The 24,451-nt window shown below is 33.4% G+C and overlaps 1 protein-coding gene across 1 annotated transcript; it reads right to left on the reverse strand.

Annotated features, from left to right (window-relative positions):
* Positions 1–50: 50 nt before the first annotated feature.
* LOC100258013 (peptide methionine sulfoxide reductase A1) lies at positions 51–7,921 on the reverse strand. The gene is made up of 2 exons (XM_002281289.5): positions 7,298–7,921; positions 51–612 (listed from the first exon to the last, which is right to left on the reverse strand). The coding sequence occupies exons 1-2, from the start codon at positions 7,808–7,810 to the stop codon at positions 361–363; spliced, it is 765 nt and encodes a 254-aa protein (XP_002281325.1). The 5' UTR covers positions 7,811–7,921; the 3' UTR covers positions 51–360.
* Between the last annotated feature and the right edge of the window lie 16,530 nt (positions 7,922–24,451).

Consider the following 24,451-nt stretch of genomic DNA (forward strand, 5'->3'; position numbering starts at 1 on the left):
AAACCAGACTCACTGCATCATTTTCCAAACCATAATACGGACTGACAAGGTTGCAAGAAAGAATGTCCCCTATAATTACTGAACTCTCCTGTAGATATTACCAACCGAGACCAATTCTAACCCTTAACAAACAGCATACAGAATACAACTGCAAATTCTCCCTTTCCTTTTGGTTCTGGTCCATAAGAAAGATAGAAGAGAATGAGTGGACAGCCGATAAATAACAGGCCCATGTTCAGAAGCTACATATACTAGTAGGAATCCATATAACCACAATGCACATGAAATTTTTGTATATCATGTACCAAAGCACAAACCCCTAACAACCATAGTATAAGATTTTCAGAATCTGGAGAGGACTTAGCCATAGCATCGGATTGGGTCATTGCAGCCTTTCTCAGAAGATTGCTTGAAACCAAATCGGCCCCCTTTTTCAAGGTACTGCTGGTGGTATTCCTCTGCTCGGTAGAATTTCTTGGCAGGCAGAATTTCAGTAACAATCTTCCTGTTCATTAGTTTCTGATGTTGTTCCAAAGATTCTCTTGCTGCCTTCTCTTGCTCTGGTGTGTAGAAGTATATTCCCGACCTATACTGTGTTCCCACATCGTTCCCCTGCCCATCAAGCATTGTTAAGCTGTTAGGTTATAGGATCTACTAAGGATGATCAACATCAGAATAATCTAATGTTAGTGTTACACATTTTTATTACTGAAGAAATACCGATTCAAATAAAGTTCACCTAAGCTGCAATTGCCAACTAGAGAGAAGACATAACATAAGCAAGCCAAATTCAGACTCTCAAGCACATACCAATTTTCTTCACAGTTTTAGGTTACTCTTGATGCTGAAACAACTAACTCTCAAGACACATTTGCTACTTGGTTTTTAGTTTCAATAAGCTTTCAATATCATATTGATAAGAGCATGTTCTGCTCATAATTTTTTGTGGTTATCCTACAAACAATGGTTAGCCAACAGCACAAGATGGCATTCATCAGATGACATCTCACTTTAATGAACTTAGCAATCCAAAAACTCAAAAGCCATTTCGCAATTTAAATGAGGATTCAGCAGAAGCAGGGACACACCCGCTTTTGTGATTTAAATGTGCATGCAGCACAAGCAGGGTGATCACCTGCTTCAGCTATTGCAATACAGAGCTCCTCTTTAATAATATTCTTTACAAAACCAAAACTACCATTTTACTCCCTCACTTTCCCCTTTTCATGTATCTTTGATTAGGGAGTGAAAGTCTCTCGAGGAAAAGAAGACTTTAGAATCCCATATAACAACTTAGGTGTAAAGGCACAGTGATATCAGGAAGAGGTAAGGAGCTGCTCTTATATCCTCCCACTGATTTAGACCATCCACATCTAGTAGGTCTTAAAAAGGCAACAGTAGTTTCTCCTTGACGAGACCAAATTCTGTGTCTAATACCCAATTGACATGTATTCTTCAGTAAGTTGGACATCACATAATTCAAGGAGGCAGAAACTATTTGCAGGCAATGTACACCCAAGTGCAAAGACTGAAACAAGCTTTAATACCCAAAAATAGTCTTCAGAGAGTATTCTATTTTTCTTCGAAAGCACTATAACAACCGAAGCAGAAAAGCCAGCCTCCAAGGAAATGAAGATACTGGATCAGCTCAGCCAGTAAATGCAACAGAGTGGAAAAGGCAAACAAAGGTAATGAGAAAAAAAGGAACAAAATATTAGTAATCTGAGCCTTCTGGCTGCAAAAATGCTGGAAGACTATTCTTATCCAGAGCATTTTAGGGTAGTCCTAAAAGCAGGGGTCCATATACATGCGACCTTAGGAGACACCTCAGATGTCAAAGTTTGTGCGAAAGATATCCTCATTAGAATCCGCCTGTTGGGAGGAATCCAGCCGTTCCAAAACACACTACATCACTTGCCTAGAATAGAGACAAAACAACTTTGAAAATACTTGAAAATGGAAAACCTTGCCTCACATATTTTCAAAACACATTGATTTTTATCTCCACTCAAAAATTAAAACCTGAATTGTCTGGGTGGAAGTTACACACAACATGCACTTGCTTCTAAATAACCTCTCAGACTCTCCTGGAAGCATTTGCTGCTGAATTGTTTATCCCTATTAACAGATCATCCAAAACTGAAGAAAGGAAAAACTGAGATATCCGAATCAGCATCTTATTTCTGCCAACACAAGAACCTTTTTATCAGATGTACTGTGCCTTGAGAAGAAACCCACCATGAACATCAGCCACAAGAGCACCATTATAACAACTGCCTCAACACATTCTGAAACAGGCAATGCCACTCTATCCAACAGAATCAAGAAAGTAAAAGAAGAAGAATTGCCCGACATCTACTTTCTCAATCTAACCAGTATATTGCTGTTTCACTTGAACCACAAATCCAAGAGTTCTTGATTCATGTAATCATAAGCTCTTCTCAAAATCTGTGATCCCTAACCCTTTTAGCTCAAATCTGCTAAACACTCATTAGCGATGATAACTGTCCATAGTCTGGCTTCCTACCCTCAAAAAACCACCTCAGAATCAAGAGATCTTTCTTAAGGCCCCCTTGTGAACAGAATGAGCATCGGGAATAATCTTGAAAAGAGTGCCTAGCAATTAAGGCCACCTATTTTACTGAGTGACAAAGAATTAGAATGCGTATCCTATTTACCTCTCAAGAATAAGTGTGAAGGTAAATAAAATAAATAAAACCAACTGTCAACAAGCATATAGAGTATTGTACAACATTTTAATGTTAGAATTATTGTGGCTTCATGACCACATGAAGTTAATCCCCATATCCTAAGGGTTCATGACCAAAGTCATGAACCTATTGAATTTACATTTCCCATACCATACATCTAATGTATGTGGGAAGATTAAATGTATAAGGTATATGGAAAATACAAGGTATCTTGACCAAAGTTGTGTATGTACATTAGGTTCGCATATACCATGAATACTACATGGGCTTGAAAAAGGTGGATTCATATATCTAGAAGGAAGTATCCATTTGAAACTCTTGATGGAAGGTCACTTAACATGTATAAAAGGGCTCTTGGCCCCTCTCTTCACTCATCCTAAGTTTGTGAGGTTTCCCATCATTTGTACAAACATTAAGTAAGAGAGAGTAAGGAGAGGGAAGATACAAGGCGTCAATATCAATAGAAAGTAACGAAGTGCTACCAAAGTGACTCAATATTGTAAACAATCTACGCAAGGTGATCTTTATCACAATGGCACAAGGTCAGTTTTGTAGATATATTTTGGTTCATTAAACTAAAATTGTGAAATCTTATTTACTTGATTTTCTAACATTTAAATCATAAAGCACACCATATTTTTATTTGATATATATAATTTGAAGAGAAGGGCATTCAACGAGTGAACTTGAAATTTCTTATATCTGAGTAGATACACTTCACAATAGAATCAAATTCAAGGAAATAAATTTCCACTAAAATACCTTATCATAGACACCTAAATTTGTCATTTAATTCAAATCCATTTATTTAGAGCCTTGAAGCCCAAGTAGGAAGATGGACGGATCCTATGTATATAAATATACATATATATATATGTGTGTGTGTGTGTGTGTGTGTGTAAAGAGAGAAGAGAAGAGAAGAGAAAATAAAAATTGAAGAGAGGAAGAAGGAAGTTATGATTAAAAAAAAAGGAAGTTGAATGGGGAAGTAAATCACACTATCACTTCACCATTACACTCCATTCTTCCTCTCTTCAAATTTTCCATTTTATTCTCTTCTCTTTTTCTTTTCCCCTCAAAGTAAATGAGCCTATAGTCTTTAAACTGAGTGAATATCAGGCTTAGACCATCTTCCTACTTGGGCTTCAAGGCTCTAAATAAATGGGCCTAAATTAAATGACAGATTTAAGGGCCTACAGTTATATTAACAATAATTACCCGTATTAAAACAATTTAGCCACACTTTGTACAAAATACTTGGGGCAACAACATGGCATTGACATGAGAAAGTGTCCAAATCAATCAACAAAATGTGTATAAAGGAAGTAGTAGAAAGACATTTTTGGCCTATGATACATAAGAAGGAAAAATGTGTATACAATCACAAAATTATCCTAAGCCTTGCAGTGCATTCATATTTATCATTCAATGTTTTCAGTACCAGTGAAGCAGCATATATGGTACACTCGGTTCTTGAGCACAAAGAAGAAAGAAAAAAGGAAAAAGAGAAAAAAAGAAGCACACTAGTAGTTTAAAATTATTTAATGAGGCAGATTTGCCCCAAAATGCAAAATAAGTAAAAGTGAAATAATTATACTAAGTCTTGAAACATCTATACCCCTTGTTTTCAGGTTATGGCCCTTTCTAGCATGCTTTATTCAATGTTTTTCAATTACCTATCAAAAAATATACTCTCTGTCTGTCTTAAAAAATCAGCACTGCTGGAGTTTTCATGGTAAATCACCCTCTGCAATCCTAGATTCACATCAATATAAGAATTTGGCTATATCTAATCTTAAGCATATGTGTGCTTCCAATGGGATCAGCCCTACCCTCCTTTTCTAATGCATTTCTTGGGCCTAGGTTAAAATTCATCCACATCTATAAAAGCGAAACTTTTCTGTCCTGACTTTCCAGTCTGGTTTAGCCTCTATTTCCTCTTTATCATTGGAGAAGGCATAACCTCCACTAGAAGTGGGTCATGGGCAGGTTTGGTTTGGATGCCTATTCTATTGCCTTGGGAGTAGAGATCAAATATATCCTTGCAAAGGATCACTTCTCTCAAACAAAAAGTGAAAACAACAGTGACGTTGGCCTTTAGGCCACTATCGCTCTACCAGCAATGATTCGGCTTCTTAGACCACTGCAATAAATGGGGAGGCACTGTTTCTACCTTCACAGTTAAGGAAGGTATAAAGACTAAGAAACTAGCAGACATTCCTAAAGTTCCTAGCCTAGAGAGAAAACATGTTAGATATAATTAGTTGTTCTTTCTATGCCATTACTTTTTCCAACTTCCAAATGAATGGTTTAGTGTATTTTTGGTAACTGTTTTCGAAAATAGTTATGAAATAAGAACAGTTATGAAAAACTGTTTTTAAAAATTGTTGTCTAATGTTTTGTAAAACAAAAATCTATTTGGAAACCTAAATATTTTTAACCTATTTTTAATATTTTTAAATATGTTTTAAAAATAAATTTTATGTCTAGTGTTTTATTTTTAATCATTTGTATAATTATTTTTTAAAACAGTCATTTGAAAACAATTAAATTATATTATTTGAAAACACCTTATTTTCCGTTCTTAAGAATAGAAAACAAAAAACAAGTTTTAGTTGTCGAACGTGTTTTCTTGTTTTTTTGTTCTGGAGAATAGAAAACTGTTATAAAAAACAATTATCAAACAGACCCTTATTTTCTTGACTTGAGCAAAAGTTTTCCAAGAATCATATATTAAAATAAACATGGAATGAAGTTCTCATATTAAGATCAAGCCAAATTTGTTGAGTTTAGAAACAAGCCATGTTATAAAAAATGGGTGAGTTTTTATCACCAAAACTTTCTAGGTAACAAATAAAAATCTATTTATATTTCTGCAGCTTTGTTTGAAAGAAAAAAAAAATCTGAAGAAAATCAGCTCGGCTAAGCTAATTAGTGGACTTTAAACATGAAAAGATGGAAGATTAGGCAATCGAAGCTGACCAAAAATCAAGTTAACTTACTCAGAACAAACCTTAAGTAAATAAGGGCATAAATTATCAACAAGACACAGATTCATCTACAGTACAATTTTTTTCCTTCTCTTTTCCTCTTCTTCTCCTTAAATTTTCTTAGCAACAGAACAGAAGCCAGAAACAAACAAAAAGGAAAAATAAAATAAAATAAAAGGGGTGGAGGGTGTTGGGAGCTGTACTCAGGACACCACAAGTAAATAAAAACACAAACATTGGCCAACTGCAGATCCATCTTTAGTGAAAAATTATCTCCTTCCCTCTTAGTTTTTATCAGCAACCAAACAGATTATAAGCTTTAAAAACATAAAACAGAAATAAAAAAACCACAAAATAGATTAATTGTCTTCTTTCTTTCCTCAGCTTTTTTCAGCAACTTAAACATAGAATAAGAGAAGAGTACCAAAAAAGAATAGACTACCCAAGTTGGCCAAACATGGTATTTCATACTTTGCCCAAAAGTTATCTAGAAAATTCTCAAACCTCAAGTAAATAAAGACACAAATAATTAACCAAACACAGATTCATCAACACTGAAAATATCTGTCTGTCTTTGCCTTGGCTTTTCTCAGCAAACAAACCAGAAAACTAGACTAGAAAATCAAGGTGGGGGAAACCCTTTTCTTTCCCTTATCTTTTCTCAGCACCCAAACAGACTGCAAACCAATAAAAAGGAACCAGAAAATTAACCAAAACAAGAAAAAATCACCCACAAATACAACCGAGGGCAGCTAAAACAAAACCAAAAACAAACCTAACTGATGGTTAAGCTTAGCCAGGCCATGTCTAGACCAGAAAACATCAACAAACTCATCTACCAGAAAAACGATCATCTGTTTTTCCCCCTAGCTTTTCTCTGCAACCAAACAGAACATAAACTAAATAAGGCAGAAAATTAGACTTCTTAGTCAAGAAAAAAAAACCTAGAAAATCAAGTAATTCCCTCCTTTTCTTTTCCTTTTTTTTCTCGACATAAGCTTAAAATAAATAAATAAACAAAACTAAACAATAATGGATGAGAAAATAAATAAAAAATCTTTAAAAAATAAACTAATTATCCCCAGTTCGTTTTCCTTATCTTTTCACATCAATCAAACCGAACTACAGAACACAAACCAACAATCAACCAAAACCAGCAAAATTCTACTACAAGATAAAACCAACGACAAAAAATGCCAAATTCCAAAAGAAACTCGCCTCGGATTCAACGCAATCGAGTGATACCTAGCCCAAAAAAACATCAAGCAAACCAAGACCACACCCCCTTCTCGAAAAGTAACTATAAAAAACACAAACTATCAGGTAAACAAAGATTCATCAACAGGTAAGATTGTGTCCTTTTCTTTTTTCTTGGCTTGTCTCAGTAACCAAACACAATATAAATTAATAATAATAATATAATAAGATAAAAAAGACACCAGAACACCAGGCTGGGAAAAGCCTTTAAAATAAACACCCAGAAAATCATCTAATTGTTTCTATTTTCTTTTCTCATCTTCTCTTAGGAACCAAAGGGAACAGAAACCCATAAAATCTACCAAAACAAGCAAAATTCAACTACCACAACAAACTCACCTGCCGATTCAGGGTAGTAGGGTCATGCCTGGCCCAAAACACGTCAAGCAAAGCACCATACCCGCACTCCTTGGGATCATACTGAACCCTAACCACCTCGGAGTGGTTCGTGGTGCCGGAGCAGACGTCGTTGTAGGTGGGATTATGCACAAAGCCTTGTGTGTACCCCACCTCCGTCTTCGTCACGCCAGAAACTCGCTGGAAGGCGAGCTCCACGCCCCAGAAGCAACCCGCGCCGAACTGAGCGAACTGCTGCCCCGGAGCTGGGAGGTCGTCGTCGGGTCCCTGGGCGATAGCGGAGGAGTGGGGGTCCAGGGAGGGCTCCGGTGGAGTGCGAGCGCCGAACCCGAGCTTTCCCAGCCAACTCATGGAAGTTAAGAGGGAAGAGGGCTTAGGGTTTTTAGAGGGAGAAAGAAAGAATTTTTTGGGGAGAGAAATTGAAGGTCTGGAGAAGCAGGAGAGAAGAGGAGTTGCCTTGGTGCTGGTGGACGACGATGCTAAGGCGTTGAACATCCTTTTGCGTGACGTGTCAGATTTTTGTTTAAGGGAGGAAAAATGAAACAGAGAGGGACTATTTCAGGAAGCCCATTTATATATCTATATATATATATATATATATTATATTTTCTATGTTTTTAATATTTATTTATAAATTATAAAAATTATGCTTACATTTTCGAAGATGCCTTAAATTAACACGTCAGCAAAAACAAAAAAATTAAAATCAATTCAAAAAATTGTTTTTAAAAATAGTTTCTTTTCTACACATTTATAAAAATTATTTAGGGAGTTGAAAATATTTTAAAGTTTTTTTAAAAAAATCATATAAATTTTATTTTCTGGGTCACTGACGACTGTGACGTGGACGGTTTTGATCCGGGGAAGAAGGGACTAGAGTGGGGATGCCAGCAGGGACTTTGTATTTAATTTTTATTTAGTTCTTCTTTTTCTTTTTCTTGAGGAAGAAGAAAGTTTTGGATATTAATGAAAAATGATGGGTTTTATTTATTTTTTTCTTTTTTTAATTTAAATTTTCGACGTGTAATTTGAAGATTTGCCTACATAATTTAGCATTTTTCTTGTTCACCAAAAAAATAGTAAAATAATTATTGGATGTTTTGTATTTATTAGGAAAGTATTTGATAATTCACCAATTATTAAAATTTATTAACTTTATATGTTTAAAAATTTTAAAAAAATTAAAATACTTGTTAGTATACATACCATATAGCTAAAAAAAATGAAATAAATTATTAGTGATTTTTAAAAGTGTTTCTACCCTTAAAAACACTTTTAAGTGTTTTTGGGATGAAAATAAAGTGTTTGGCAAATTTTAAAAAATACTTTTGAAAATCTGGAAAAACACTTGAAGTGATTTTTAGAGAATCACTTGACAGGTGTTTTTTTAAAAAAAACACTTCAATTTTTTTGAAATATTCCAAAAATGCTTCCCAGTGATAAATCAATTAGAAAAATTTTTTTTTTTTTTAGAAATTAATAGATGGTCTTATATTGTTTTACTTTTAAAATTATCTTTTATTCAATGTTCTTTTTTTTTATTTATTGATTTAGATGTTTTTTGTAAATATTTTTTAAAATTTTAGTATAGTGATAAAAAAATTATTATTTTTAATTAGAAAAGTCTTTTTTTTTTTAGAAATTAATAGGTAATCATATATTATTTTAATTTTAAAATTATCTTTTATTCAATGTTATTTTTTTAGTGATTTAGATGTTTTTTCATTAATAAAAAGTTTTTTTTGTTTATCATACCATTTTTTTTAATTAAAATTGTATGTCCTTTTTGGTAATTTATTAATATTAAAAGTGTTTTTATATTTATACAATATATTATCAAAAACACTTTAAAATCATTTTTTCTGATTATCATAAAAGTGTTTTTCACATAAACACTATAGCAGAAAACACTTCAAATAAAAACACTTTCGCTAGAATCACTGCCAAACAGGCTCTAAGAGTCGGTTTGGAAGTGATTCTAAAAAGCATTTATAGTATTTTTAACACTTAAATAATTAAAAACGCTTCTTAAAATCATTATCAAACGGGTTTTAAGAGTGTTTTTTATAGTAATTTTAAGAAGTGTTTCTAGTTTTTTTTTTATAATTGAAAGATAAAAAATTTTAAGTGTTAAAAAGACTAAAAATGTTTTTTAAAATCTGTCAACTCACTATAAGTAAAAGTTATATATCATTGTAAAAATTAAAAATATTAAATAAAATTTAAAAATAAATGAAAAATGAAAACTTTAATTTATATATTATATTATAAATAAAAATAATTCATATTTGCCCAACCTGTCCTGTTTAACTTTTAAAAAAACTAATTACATTAAAATAAATATATTTTAAATAATAAAAATATTATAATTTTTTATAATTTATTTGATTAAAAATTATTTTTTTTTATTAAGATTATATTCATATCACGGAGACATTGCGACACAATCCATTATTATCCTAATAAAATCCTTTCTCCATTTTTAAAAAATAATTTTTTAGTTAATAAAATAATAATTAGAAGTCACCTAGGTGAAAAATCCTCCCAAAATTCCACATTAAGTGCAATTTTTAGAAGAGAAGCCAACCCTTTCTACATCATAGAAAACTATTTATTTAATTTATTCTTAAACTATTTTCAACTCAAAATCTTATTAAAATAATTTGTATTTTATTTTATTCTAAAAAAATGTTAAGATACGATTCTAATACTTATAAAATAGAAGATCGTTGAATATATACGATAAGATGTATAAGATACACTGGAATGACACCGATGAGAAGAAAACAAATAATAAGACTTAAAAATATTATTCGCATTAGAAAATAGATCATGGCTTTAGAAAAAAATCATTTTCGTACTCAATCCTTTATTCTAGATTTATTATAAAAGCTGAGAAGTTTTGAGAAGGAAGAATCTAGAATGGGACATATGTGGGGTAGGTGGAGGCGTTCATATTTTCCAAGGAAGGCACCTTATCTTCGTTGATGAGGTCTTGGACCAATGTGTGTAGTAGCCATAGTGACAAGGTATGTATATGTCCCTATCAAGAACATGTCTCAAATGCAAACTTGGAAATATGAACTTAAAATCATTTATACCATGATTGCTTAGATTTTGCTAAATTTAATTATATTAGCTGGCTATGTGTTTGAAAATTTATATTGGATCAATATTATCAAATTTATGACCACTAACAAGTTAAGATTATCAGAGAGAAAATATTTAAAATAAAATTAAAAAAATGATTAATTTTTTTTTTCATAATTGGTTTTGTTAGAAAAATACAAAAAAAAAAAAAATCAAATATAATTAAAATGAGTTAGAAATTTATTTATTTTAAGATGTGAGTGTTTGATAAATTAATTTAATAACTTAAAGTGATTTAATAACTTAATTTAAGTTATCAAGTAAATTACGTATGTTTAGAAAAATGACTTATATAACTTAAAGTAAAAAAATAATTTTAAGTAATAAATAAAAATAATTAATTTATTCTTAATTTCACTTTTTTATTTTACATTTTTACTCTATTTATCCTAGTTATTTTCACAATCTCCTTTATTATTTCATGACCTACATTATTACTTGATCTGCTTTGCCTTAGTTATAATTTTTTAGGGCAAATATGTCAATTTGATGATTTAAAATAAATTTTAAATTAATTTTATCAAATAACCCAAATACTTAAAGGAATAATTAAGTAATAGGTTTTAAGTTAATAACTTAAATATAATTTAACTTAAAGTTAATTTAAATCATTAAGTAATAAATATTAAGTTTTATCGAACACTCTCTTAATTTCGATAAAATGAATTTGAAATAAAATATAAAGATAATTTATTGATTTTAACTTTTTTTCTCTACTTTTTTCATATTTGCCCACAAATTTTTTGAAATGTTATGTTTTTTTTTTTTTTTTTTACTTTTTTTTTCTTCCTAATTTTCTCATATTTTTTCTTCAAAATTTTTGGGAATAAAACATAGCCAAAAGTAACATGGATGTCTATATTTTGAAAATTATTAGTTATATATATTAAGTATTTTTCTTGAAGAATTTACATGGATTGTTCTAACCAATAAATGTCGAAAAAAAAACTCATTACTTAAAAGAAGTATGAATTGTTGTCAAGTGAAGTATGATAGATGTGGAATTTGGTGAAGCAAGCTTGACTTATAATGGTTTTACCTTCACAAATAAATTTAAAGTCAAAGTAACTTTAGAATTGGCACTTATCAAAGTGGGATAAGCATTGAATTAGACTTGGCCTTTAAAATATGAGTCAAGGTTGATAAGACACCGACGAAACTTCATAGGTCCTCTTCTAAACCTCTTCAAACACGCTCTTACTTTGTAGTGGCAGAGCTAGAGAATTTTGTTACGGGTGATACAAGAAAAATATTATATTATATCCCTTATTTATAAATTGTCTGGTAATTAATGGTATTTATTATTATGATTATTATTATTATTATTATTAAATTATTAAATAATTTTAAATATTAATTATGAAATGTATCAAATTAAACAATCATAGTAATAAGAACATTTAAAATAAGTTTTTGATTTTATATAATTTTTTTAAAGAATTAAAAAATAAATATAAATTTTTAATAATTTTAATCATTTTATAACAACAACCCTTAAAATTATTTTAAAGAATTCAATAATTTTTATTATAAATTTTGATATATTTTTTTTAAAGAAAAAGGTGTATACCTTTAAGTGTCATTGTCTTATAACCAATTATGAAAATATCGGTAATCACGTATATATATATATATATATAAGTATTTCAATTTTACGGATATATCGAAGATATATTTTATAAGTATACTTTGATTACTAAATTACATAAAATATTATTCAATAATAATATTATAATATTTTATTATAATATGCCTAATTTTAAAATATATTTAATATTGAAATTATGATACATTTAATTTAATTATATTATATGATATAAAATAAATGATGATAAATATATAATTTTTTAATATTTAATTAATATATTAATGATATTAAAAAAAGAAAATTATTATAATCATTTTTATATTTTTGTTAATCAATTAAATGGATTTTTTTCATTTAATTATAAAATAATTTCTTCTTCCATCACATCCTTCTCTTCATCACCAACGCTACCCACATGAGAATTAGCGGTTCCCTTATTTCCCTTTAGGTGTAGTCGGAGATCTGGTGCACCAAGTGTGAAATCAAGGTGTTCTAGAGGGTGGCAGGAATAAAGAGTAGGATATTTGGATGTTCTAGTGAGGTGGGTCCAAAGGAGAATGGAACATCTCCATTATGACTTCAAGTGAGGTTCCATTATCATAACCAACTTTTCTTAAGGCATCAAGGACTGCAACTATGACATTTAATCCCACTTCACAAGGAAGACTGCATACTCAATGTTGATCAAGATCCTGGTAAGAGAATTTGCTTCTTTTGCAATGTCCAGAAGGTTTAACAATGATGCCAATTTCCCAGCATTTTTGGCTGATGGATTTCAGAACAATCCGCAGTTTGAATATGGATATTGCTAGGGTCTAAGTGTTAAAGTATATTGTATTGTGGGCTCTAGGCTCTAGGCTCTAGGCCCAGTTAGGTTACTTGTATAGTACTTGTACTATACACTTGTACTACCTTTGTACTACACTTGTACTACACCTTTGTACTGCACCCTTGTACTACACATATATGCCTCCTATATAAAGGCACTGATGTATACTCTTTGGATCACAGAATAGAATACAATTATTCTATATTTCTAACATGGTATCAGAGCCACTGCTCTGACCTTTTTCTTAGCAGTCTTGTCTTCATTAGTGTGACTTCCTTTTTTTTTTTTTTCACTAAGCGTTTCCGCCATCACAACTGCCGCTGTAGCCTCTTGCCGTTGAACCTCCGACGTCATCCAGTCGTCATCCCCGGGTTCCGGACCTGCAACCGCAGTCATTAAGAAGTCTCACACTGCACAGACCACTGCCCTTTGCATCACCGTTGCGAATATTGCTCCGATTTCACTTTTAAAGGTACCACTGAGATCGTCCAGCGCCGATCTACACATTCGTGGATATCTCGCCGCCATCGGAGACCGCACGCGCCGCTCAAAGATTCTGCAGCGCCTCCACGCGCCCCCACGCGCCTCCACACGCCCTCACGCGCTGCCACGTCAGCCCTAGCTCGTCAGGCCTCCACGCGCTGCCACATCAGCCCTAGCTGCGTCAGCATCCACTGATCTACTGACGTCATCTCCAGTCGTTGACCGTTGACCGTTGACCAGCGTTGACCAGCGTTGACCGTTGACCAAGCGTTGACCGTTGACCAGCTGTTGACCGAACGTTGACCATTGACTTTGACCGTTGACCGTCCAGTTGACTTTTTCCCCGGCCAGGTTCTACTTACCCAGTTTTTCGTATAGATTTCATTTCTGCAGTCAGTTTTTGCATATTGTGTCCCTAAATGGATAAGAAAGATGTTTTTCTTCCTCGCCCCATCCATACTGTATTGGAGGGGACTAAAAATTACTTATCCTGGTCTCAAGTTATGCGCAGTTTTCTTAAGAGCCGCATGCTTTGGCATTATTGTACTGGTGCAATGACTATTCCTGTCAAAGGAGCAAGTGAAGAAGATGCTGTCTTTCTTAGTCGCATGATTGAATGGGATAGTCATAACCACATGATCCTCACATGGATCCGGAACACTTCCATTCCCTCTATTTCCAACCTATTGGGCAGCTTTGACGATGCAAAATCTGCATGGGATATGTTGACCAAAAGGTACTCCACTACTCATGGATCCATGAAATATCAGTTAGTGGTTGAATTGCATCAACTCAGGCAAGAACCGGGGCAATCCATCAATGACTATTATGATCAGCTTCGCTTCATTTGGGACCAAATTGACCTTTCTGATCCAACTTGGGGATGCTCAAAAGATGCTCAGCAATATGCTTCCATTAGAGATGAATTTCGCCTCTATGAATTCTTGATGTCACTTCACAAGGACTTTGAGCCCATTCGTGGTCAGTTGTTAAATCGCAGTCCTGCTCCCTCTCTTGATACTGCTGTGAATGAGTTGGTTAGAGAAGAAGCTCGTCTTGCAACCCTTTAAGCCCAGAATAAGCTCAATATTTTGGCTATTACTCCATCTACTCCACTCATAGAGCAACCTCAGCAATTAGGTGATTTTTCTGGCTCTAGCAATCGTCGCAAGCAAACCAACAAGAAGTTCTGCAACTATTGCAAGCGTCCTGGCCACACCATTGAGACTTGTTACCGTCGTAACAAATCTACTGCTGCTGTTGCTAATACTGCACCTACTCCGCCAACGGTTTCCACGTCCTAGTCTTCTGGATCTACTATCAACCTCTCTTCCACTGAACTACAGGAGATCATAACTCAGGCTGTTCGTATGGTTGGTAATGCATCTCTTTCCACTGCCTTATCTGTTCTACCTGGTAAGTCTCAAACTTGGCTCTTTGATTCTGCCTGCTGCAATCACATGACACCTCACTCATCCCTGTTCACCAACCTTGACCCTGCACCACATCCTCTAAATATTCATATAGCCGATGGTTCCACCATACATGGAAATAGTCTAGGTTTTGTTTCAACCTCTACCCTTTCTGTTCCTAGAGTCTTCCACGTACCCGACCTATCCTATAATTTGTGCTCTGTGGGACAATTAGCTGAACTAGGTTATCGCCTTATTTTTTACTATTCTGGGTGTATTGTACAGGATCCGAGGACGGGGCAGGAGCTTGGGACCGGTCCTAGAGTTGGACGTATGTTTCTCGTGAACAATCTTCATCTTCCACCTGTTGCTCCTGTTTCTGTTGCTGCTGCAACAGCTGCAGTTTCTTCCTTACCTTCTCTTGCGCTTTGGCATTCTCGTCTTGGTCATGCACCATCTTCTCGGGTACAACAGTTAGTGTCTAGAGGTCTGTTGGGTTCTGTGTCTAAAGACAATTTTGATTGCACTTCATGTCAGTTAGGAAAACAACCATCTTTGCCTTTCAATAACAGTGACTCCATTTCTAAAAGTATTTTTGAGTTAATTCATTCTGATGTTTGGGGACCTTCTCCTGTTGCTAGTATTGGTGGATCTCGATATTTTGTTGTTTTTATTGATGATTACTCTCGTTATAGTTGGATTTTTCCTATGAAATCTCGTTCTGAAATTTTATCAATATATAGCAACTTTGCAAAAATGGTTGAAACTCAATTCTCCAAACGTATCAAAACCTTTCAATCTGATAATGCTCTTGAATATACTCAACATGCATTTCAAGCTCTGTTACATTCCTATGGTACTATCCATCATCTAACCTGTCCAGGTACCTCTCAGCAAAATGGTCGAGCCGAAAGAAAACTTCGTCATATTCTTGACACTGTTCGTGCTTTACTTCTTTCTGCCAAAATTCCTGCCCCATTTTGGGGTGAAGCCAGTCTTCATGCTGTTCATGCAATTAACCGCATTCCAAGTACTGTCATCCATAATCAGACTCCGTATGAGCGTCTCTTTGGGTCACCCCCTAACTATCATCACCTTCGCTCCTTTGGATCCGCTTGTTTTGTTCTTCTTCAGCCTCATGAGCACAACAAACTTGAGCCTCGATCTAGACTCTGTTGTTTTCTTGGTTATGGCGAAACTCAAAAGGGGTATAGGTGTTATAATCCTGTTTCTCATCGTCTTCGCGTTTCTCGTAATGTTGTCTTTTGGGAACATCGATTGTTTGTTGAACTCTCTCACTTTCGTTCTTCCTTGACTAACTCCTCTATTTTAGAAATCTTTCCCGATGAGTCTCTTGTTCCTTCTGCAAATACTTTTGATCTTCATTTAGACTTCTCTCCAGATATCTTTGATGCTTCTCCTAGACAGATTGCAGATGAACAGATTATTCACGAGCTACCCCACTTTGAGCCTGGGTCCCCTGCTCCTACTCTGCCTGAAGATCCTCCACAAGACATTCCACCTCGCCACTCAACCCGGGTAAGATCCATTCCTCCACACCTCCTTAACTATCATTGTTACACTGCCCTTGCTACACTTCACGAGCCTCAAACCTATCGTGAGGCCTCTACTGACCCTTTATGGCAGATTGCAATGAAAGAGGAACTTGATGCATTAACCAAAAACCATACTTGGGACCTGGTTACTCTCCCTCCTGGACAGTCTGTGGTTGGTTGTAAGTGGATCTATAAGATCAAGACTCGCTATGATGGATCCGTTGAGCGCTATAAGGCTCGTCTTGTTGCCAAAGGTTTTACACAAGAGTATGGGATTGATTATGAAGAGACGTTTGCTCCAGTTGCTCGTATCTCATCTGTTCGTGCTCTCTTAGTTGTTGCTGCTGCTCGTAAATGGGATCTTTTTCAGATGGATGTTAAAAATGCCTTCCTTAATGGGGATCTGAGTGAAGAAGTCTATATGCAACCTCCTCCTGGTCTCTCTATTGAATCAAACAAGGTTTGTCATCTTCGACGTGCACTTTATGGTCTCAAACAAGCCCCACGTGCTTGGTTTGCCAAGTTCAGCTCCACTATTTTTCGCTTGGGTTACACCGCCAGTCCATATGATTCTGCCTTATTTCTTCGTCGCACTGATAAAGGCACTATTTTGCTTCTTCTCTATGTGGATGATATGATCATAACTGGTGATGACCTTAGTGGCATTCAAGAACTCAAGGATTTTCTCAGTCAGTAGTTTGAGATGAAAGATCTTGGACATCTCAGCTATTTCTTGGGTCTTGAAATTACTCATTCCACAGATGGTCTTTATATTACTCAAGCCAAGTATGCTTCTGACTTGTTGTCTCAAGCTGGGCTCACTAACAGCAAAACAGTTGACACTCCAGTTGAACTTAATGCGCATCTGACACCCTTGGGGGGGGAAACCATTGTCTAATCCTTCTCTTTACAGACGATTGGTTGGCAGCTTAGTTTACCTCACAGTTACTCGTCCAGACATCTCCTATGCTGTTCATCAGGTGAGCCAGTATTTGTCTGCTCCACGATCAACTCACTATGCTGCTGTTCTGCGCATTCTTCGATACCTGAAGGGTACCCTTTTTCATGGCCTTTTCTACTCAGCTCAGTCTCCTCTTGTACTCCGTGCATTCTCAGATGCTGATTGGGCAGGAGATCCTACTGATCGCAGGTCCACTACAGGTTATTGCTTCCTCCTTGGTTCTTCTTTGATTTCCTGGCGAAGTAAGAAACAAACCTTTGTGGCCCGCTCCAGTACTGAAGCAGAATATCGTGCCCTTGCTGATACCACATCTGAGCTCCTTTGGCTAAGATGGCTCCTTAAGGATTTGGGTGTATCCACCTCCTCTGCTACTCCTCTTTATTATGACAACCAGAGTGCTATTCATATTGCTCACAATGATGTTTTTCATGAACGGACTAAACACATCGAGATTGATTGTCATTTTATCCGTTATCATCTTCTCCATGGTGCTCTTAAGCTTTTCTCTGTCTCCTCCAAAGATCAACTTGCAGATATCTTCACCAAGTCTCTTCCTAAGAGACGCACTCGTGATTTAGTTGACAACCTTAAGTTGGTCTCACATCCACCTTGAAGTTGAGGGGGGCTGTTAAAGTATATTGTATTGTGGGCTTTAGGCTTTAGGCCCAGTTAGGTTACTTGTATAGTACTTGTACTATACACTTGTACTACACCTTTGTACTGTACTTGTACTACACCTTTGTACTGCACCCTTGTACTACACATATATGCCTCCTATATAAAGGCACTGATGTATACTCTTTGGATCACAGAATAGAATACAATTATTCTATATTTCTAACACTAAGTTTGAATATTCTCGCATGTAAGGTTCCATTACCTTCTTTGAATCTCATGTGCTATGACCAAAGGCGCCTTTTAGTTGAGTGTCTGCCAAGAGCTGGTTCCGTTTGTAACTGAGCAGAGAAGAAACAGGTGAATGAGTGGAGGAATGAGTCATGCGTGCTTTAACATAACACACACCAGGGTAGCCATGCATATACAGATTTTCATGAATTCGGGGGGTGAGTGGTGAAGCAAGTGGGAAGTGGGTGCAAGTAGCATCGAGACTAAGAAATGGGTCATTTTGATTTGGGTGCTCTAGGAGAACTCATTCCAACTTGTCATATCATCTTTTCTAGAATATCCGTTGTCCTAATAGAACTAAAATTCCTATTTCTTGAACCATTCATCTAGCTTTCTATTGGATACATGTAGAGAAGAATTGGACCAACGTGTGCATCGGGTTTGGAGTGATCTTCCAGCCCACTCACATTCAACCCCATGGCACTTCATTTCATACTTCTTCTATCTTCATTGCTTGTAGCACTAATGGTAGGGCTGGAACTTCCTTGAGCATTTCTCACAGCTATGTTAATTCTCTTCGTCTAGGTGATCACCTTTGGCTGCAACACTTCCAATTAAATCTGTCACAACCCAAATTTCGGCGACCCAAAATTTGGCCCATGACCCCAAGTTAAAGGTTTGACTCTAAGGGTTCCTCCAAATCCACGCTGGCAATCAACCAAAATGCTCTGAATTTTATTTATTTATTTCTAAACACTATTCACAGTAAAACTTCCTCCAACTAACATTCCAGCTTAAAAAGGTACAACAACTATTTAACAACAACAAGCAATTTAATGTCAATAAGACCTTTAATAAAAGTCTAAAAAGAGTGTCCACAATAGAAAAAGTTTAATTCCAAGTACAGTTTATAAACGATTCCAAAATTTAAAAATCTATTAAAACATGTTCCAATAACCCAACGCAATCAAGAATAACAAAATCCTCTAAGCTGCCTCAAAATCTCCTTGGGCATCCTCATGCCCTCCTTGTCCCATTTGTTGATCATCAAGAGCTACATTTGCATCTAAAAAAATTTAAAAAGGAAGGGGTGAACATTCTACATTGCTCAGTAGGGTGTCTTACACCCAAGGGGTTAATTGGAATTACTAAAGTTCAAGTGCACACAAAATAAACATTTCACCATAATTGATCAACCCAAACATTTTAATTTCTATAATTATAACAATTCAAAAATTTTCCACAATTAAATAAAATGCATGTGAATATGTGGCACACAGTCATATAATGCATTGTCATTCTCGGGTTTTCATTGAAGAATACACGTCCATACCCAAATACACTCCCCATTCGGAGTCTTCTCAGGGTAAATTTTTGGGTCTTTCACCGTAGGGATCTCACTTCCTTTTTAATTCGCCTTATATGGACCTTTACTTTTCATTCCTATTTTATTTTTCTTTCTTTTTCCATTTCATTACTTTTCATTCACAAATATCACAAATATCAAATAAAATTCCCACTTGTCCAAAGATCATTAAAATTACAATTTATACCAAAATTCCATAATTTTTCAACAATTCCAATAATTCAAATAATCAAATTTAATTATTTCTCCACAATTAAATTACCAAAAACAACCAAATAAATTTCCAATAATTCAAATCTCAATTAAACATAATCTATACCAAAATTCCATAATTTTTTTACAATCCCAATAATTCCAATAATAAAATATAATTATTTTCTCCACAATAAAATTACCAAAAAAAACTTTTAAATTTTCAATAATTCAAATATCAATTAAGCATAATTTCCACCAACATTCCATTATTTCTCAACAATCCTAATAATTCCAACAATCAAACACAATTATTTTCCACAATTAAGCACTTCCATTATCACACAAAAATCCCAAGGAAAATTCCTAAATCACTCAATAAACTTTCTCACATCATAAATATTATTTATTTACCTTCCAACAACGAGATTTATAATTTTTTTTTAAAAAACATTAAATAAAAGTTTTAGGGTTAAGTCTCCCTACCATAAATCTAACAATCCAACCGTTGAAAACGAAATCCATCATCGTAGGAATGTTCCTCACGTTGAGTAGAACTTTCCCTCAAAATTTCATGCAAAAATGAGCTCGCTTGGTCGTCGAAACAACTGACCAAAGGTGGACGACGCTACCACTCTCTCCTGCACCCGAGAGCCACTGCCACTCTCACTCCACTTTCTCTTCCTCTTTCATTTCTTCCTTTTTTTTTTCTTTTTTTTTCATTTCTTCTTCTTTCTGTTGTTAAAACCCCTAACCACCAAGTGGCCTATGGCCCAAACACCATTTAAAGAAGCTTTATGATTATTTTGATTTCTTTTGTTCTTTTAAAAGACCACAATACAGGCACTCCACTTATATATATATATATATATATATATATATATATATATATATATATATATATAGTTTTTATGCTATTTTTTTTTTCCAATTCAATTCATTTTTCATTTCATTTTTTTTAAACAACACACAAAATAAATTATCAAACACCATCCCAAAAATTTTAATTTTCTCAAATTTATTATTAAGTAATTCAATTTAATTTTTACTTAATTAGTTCTAATTAATTTTAATTAATTCATTTTTTCTTTTTTTGTTTTTTTTTTTTCGCTTTTCGTCTTTGAAAATTTTCAATTTTTACGATCCTAATAAATTTTCTACCATAAAGCTTATGTGACACAAAAAAAATTCAACTTGCTTAATTGATCAACAAAATATTTCGAATTTTGCCAATAAAAAATTGGCACGTGTTATCCAATCACTTTTTTGACTTTTCAACCACCGTCCAATAGAAGACTTTTCAAACTTGAAATTCTAACATAACCTAAAATACCCGATCATTACAAAATCTGTCACACCATGATGGTCCTTCGAAACACATTCATCTTCTAGCTCATGATTATCACTTTTTTTTTTTTTTTTTTTTTTTGCAGGTGGATGAAACCCACTCTTTATTATCATTTGATGGCATGACATGGGAATAATGGAGGAAATAGACATAGCAATTACCAAAATCACCCAAAATTTCTAAGTCTTTCATTGAATAGATTCTAACAACCCAAACCTTGCTGAGATTTTACCCATTAAGAAGAATATACATTAAAAGGTCATCATCTGGATCTTAAGGTTACTGTAGGATTTAGAAGATTCTCTTAATAGAGCAATAATTTCAAAGGAGCCTTGGAACCTATTTCCGTCATAGATTCAACAATGTCGTCCATCTCAACAATAGTTTTTGTCGTCGATGATGCAAGTTCCAAGCAGGACCCTTTTTGTGAGCAAAAGAAGGATAACCAGGAGCATTATCTTGCATGTGACGTTGAGATTTTAGGAGCACAATGACCCACATTACTGAAACCTTGAGAGCTCTTTGGAAAAATGACCGAGAGAACATTGCTCGGATGCCTGAAACCTATTCAACTTTTCTGGAATCAACTTAACAGGACCTAGCTCTCTTAAAAGGATGTCAGAAGTAGAGAAATCTAAAGTGAGTGAAATAAAGATGCAACAAGAATGAATAAAGCAAAATACCCATTAAATAATAGTTTTATTTCATGGGTTGTCAATGAGCTTTTAAAAGCAGGTGAGAAGGTTTTAGTGATCTTAACACATGAACAGTGGCATAACTATCATGCAACACACATAGGTGAAACATAGACCAAATAACAAAATGAGAAATAGGCTTATCACATTCAAGCATCAAAACAAAAATCCAAATATTAGTAAGAAACATAGTATGATAGTGTAAAAAAAAAGAAAAAAAAAGTGAACTTAAAGTGTGAAAGGGTCATACCTAAGCAATTCTCCTCGAGCAAATGTTGCTTGGCTTCCAGCAAGCTACAATCTCTCTCCTCTGTTCCTCGTTTCCTCCTCTCTAGCTCTTTGTTTTGCCCTAAATCTTCCAAAAGCTCAACCCCCCAAAGAATCAGAATCCCTCCCATCTCAAATGCTTATTTCACAGCTTGCTTACTCTTTCCATTTCACAGCTTTTCCTCAACTCCTTTTGTTCCCTCCAGCTCGTTGCCCCCTCTTCAAGCCTCCTAATAGTCTTTGAATTTCCCCTCCATGTGTCACCAGCTGGTTCCCCACAGAAAAGGTCCTTGCTAGCCAACTTTGTCTCATACAACTGGTGACAAAACCTCTTAAAAGGTGGTAAAAATGTGCTTTAAAAATATTCCCTACCATTATACCAAAATGAGGGTCTACAATTTTATTTTTATTTTAAAATTTTAACTCAATCTTAATGCTTTATTAGTAATTAATAACAGATATTATTTTTTTGGTAATAATATTTTGTTTTCATTATTTTTTATTTTTAAAAATTTTAAAATTAAATTTATATTTTTTTTTTTAGAGGAAGCAAAATTTCCATTTTAGTTTTTGTTTTCCTAAAAATTTTAACATGTGAGGTTTTTTTTTTTTTTTTTTTTTTATTCTTTTTCCGCCGACAACTTCTCTTTGGCGTGCTCATTTCGTTGTCTGTACACCTTCGTCTTACCTATTAGTTCTAACTTCACACTTCTCTTTTTCCCTTCATCTTATAGATAATCATAGTTTATTATTTTTCACCATCACCACATGTCTCTTTTGCATTTTCACTTTTTATTTTATTTTCATTTTGTTTTCCTAATTCCTATTCAATTTTTGAAATATATATATATATATATATATATATATATTTTGAAAGAAAATATTATTACAATTAACTTATTCTTTTAACTTAATCTTATTGATTAGGTTTTTTATGCTTCAATTTAATGTTTTAGCAAATTAAATGGAATTGATTAATTTGATTTCTTTTATTTATTATGTTTTTATTTAAGTTAAAACAATATGTGGTTGACTCTATTTATTAGTTTGATTTGTTATGATTTTTTTATGAAAGTGTGAAATTATTAAAATGGTTTTTTATAACTCTAAGTAATTATATATTTTAAATATTTATTAATTTTAAAAATGAGAAAAGCTTACACCTCAATGTTTTGAGGCTTATGCCTTGCCTCGTGGATGCAAAAACTCTTAAGCCTAGGAATGATCATTCAAATGATGATGATCTCAAATACCATTAAAGGGTTTTTAGATGACATGGTGAAAACTTGATCCATGAATTGGTATTAGAGCCAACTTCATAGGTTTGAATTATAAAAACATCATACTAAGGTGCAATGATGCTGCTTTTGAAACTCAATCCAAGACTTTGACTATCTTTTTTTGAAACCCTTACTATCTAATATGACACAAAAAGATAACAACAAAACAAAACCATTGATGGAGTATTTTTTTTTTCCATTTATATTAATACCTTCAAATTAGAGTTAGGGTTAGTTATAGAGAGGATTAGGGTTAAGGTGAAAGAACAAAAAGAGTATACATATTAGAGGTTCTTCATTAGATTGATTAAAAAAGAAGAAGGTGTTTTTGTTGTTACTTTGTTAATATTGATCTTTTTTAGTTAAGAAAGTGATCAATTTCAATTTGGAGATATGATGCCCTTCTTTTTTTCCCGTTTCCTTTTCTTCTGGTTCTTCTTAAAATTAATTCATCCCCTAGAAGTTTCTTTGTATTGGATTTGGTTTATTGATGTAAAATAGTTTGACCTCAATATTAGTATAAATACACCAAGGATTAAAATAGAAATATTAGTGGTTAGAGTTTACACTAACACAAGGAGGTATCATAAATATTGGATGCAAATCTAGAAAAAAAAAATATAGATTTGATAAAAATTGATTAAAATTCATAAAAATGTAAAAAAATCTTCAATAAAGGATAAAATAATTAATAATACACATATTAATTATTTCTTTAAGAGGATCTATATCAAATACTTTCAAACACACTTAATATGAAAGTGAAGATCTATCTAGTTTAAATGTATTTAAGGATATAAATGAAATAATGATATATGTATAATTATTTTATATATATAAAATGTTTATAATTTTATTTATAATCTTATATTTTTCTTTGTTTTAATAATTATACAAAAGATATAAAAAAAAGTTTACTAAAAAGATTAGCATATATTTTTTATATTTTAAATATTCAATTTATTGGAATTTGAAATAAAATAATTAAAATTAATTTATTTACTAAAGTTTAACTTTTAATAATTCATTTTTTATATGGATATAAAATTAATGTTTTTCAAGATACAATATTGTTAAACATAGTTAGATCAATAATGACACAAGCAAATTTTCTCGTTTTGTATTAGGGAGATGCATTGATGACTACTATCCATGTACTTAAT

This window comes from Vitis vinifera, chromosome 16 (genome assembly GCF_030704535.1).
Source record: "Vitis vinifera cultivar Pinot Noir 40024 chromosome 16, ASM3070453v1".
Lineage (NCBI taxonomy): Eukaryota > Viridiplantae > Streptophyta > Magnoliopsida > Vitales > Vitaceae > Vitis > Vitis vinifera.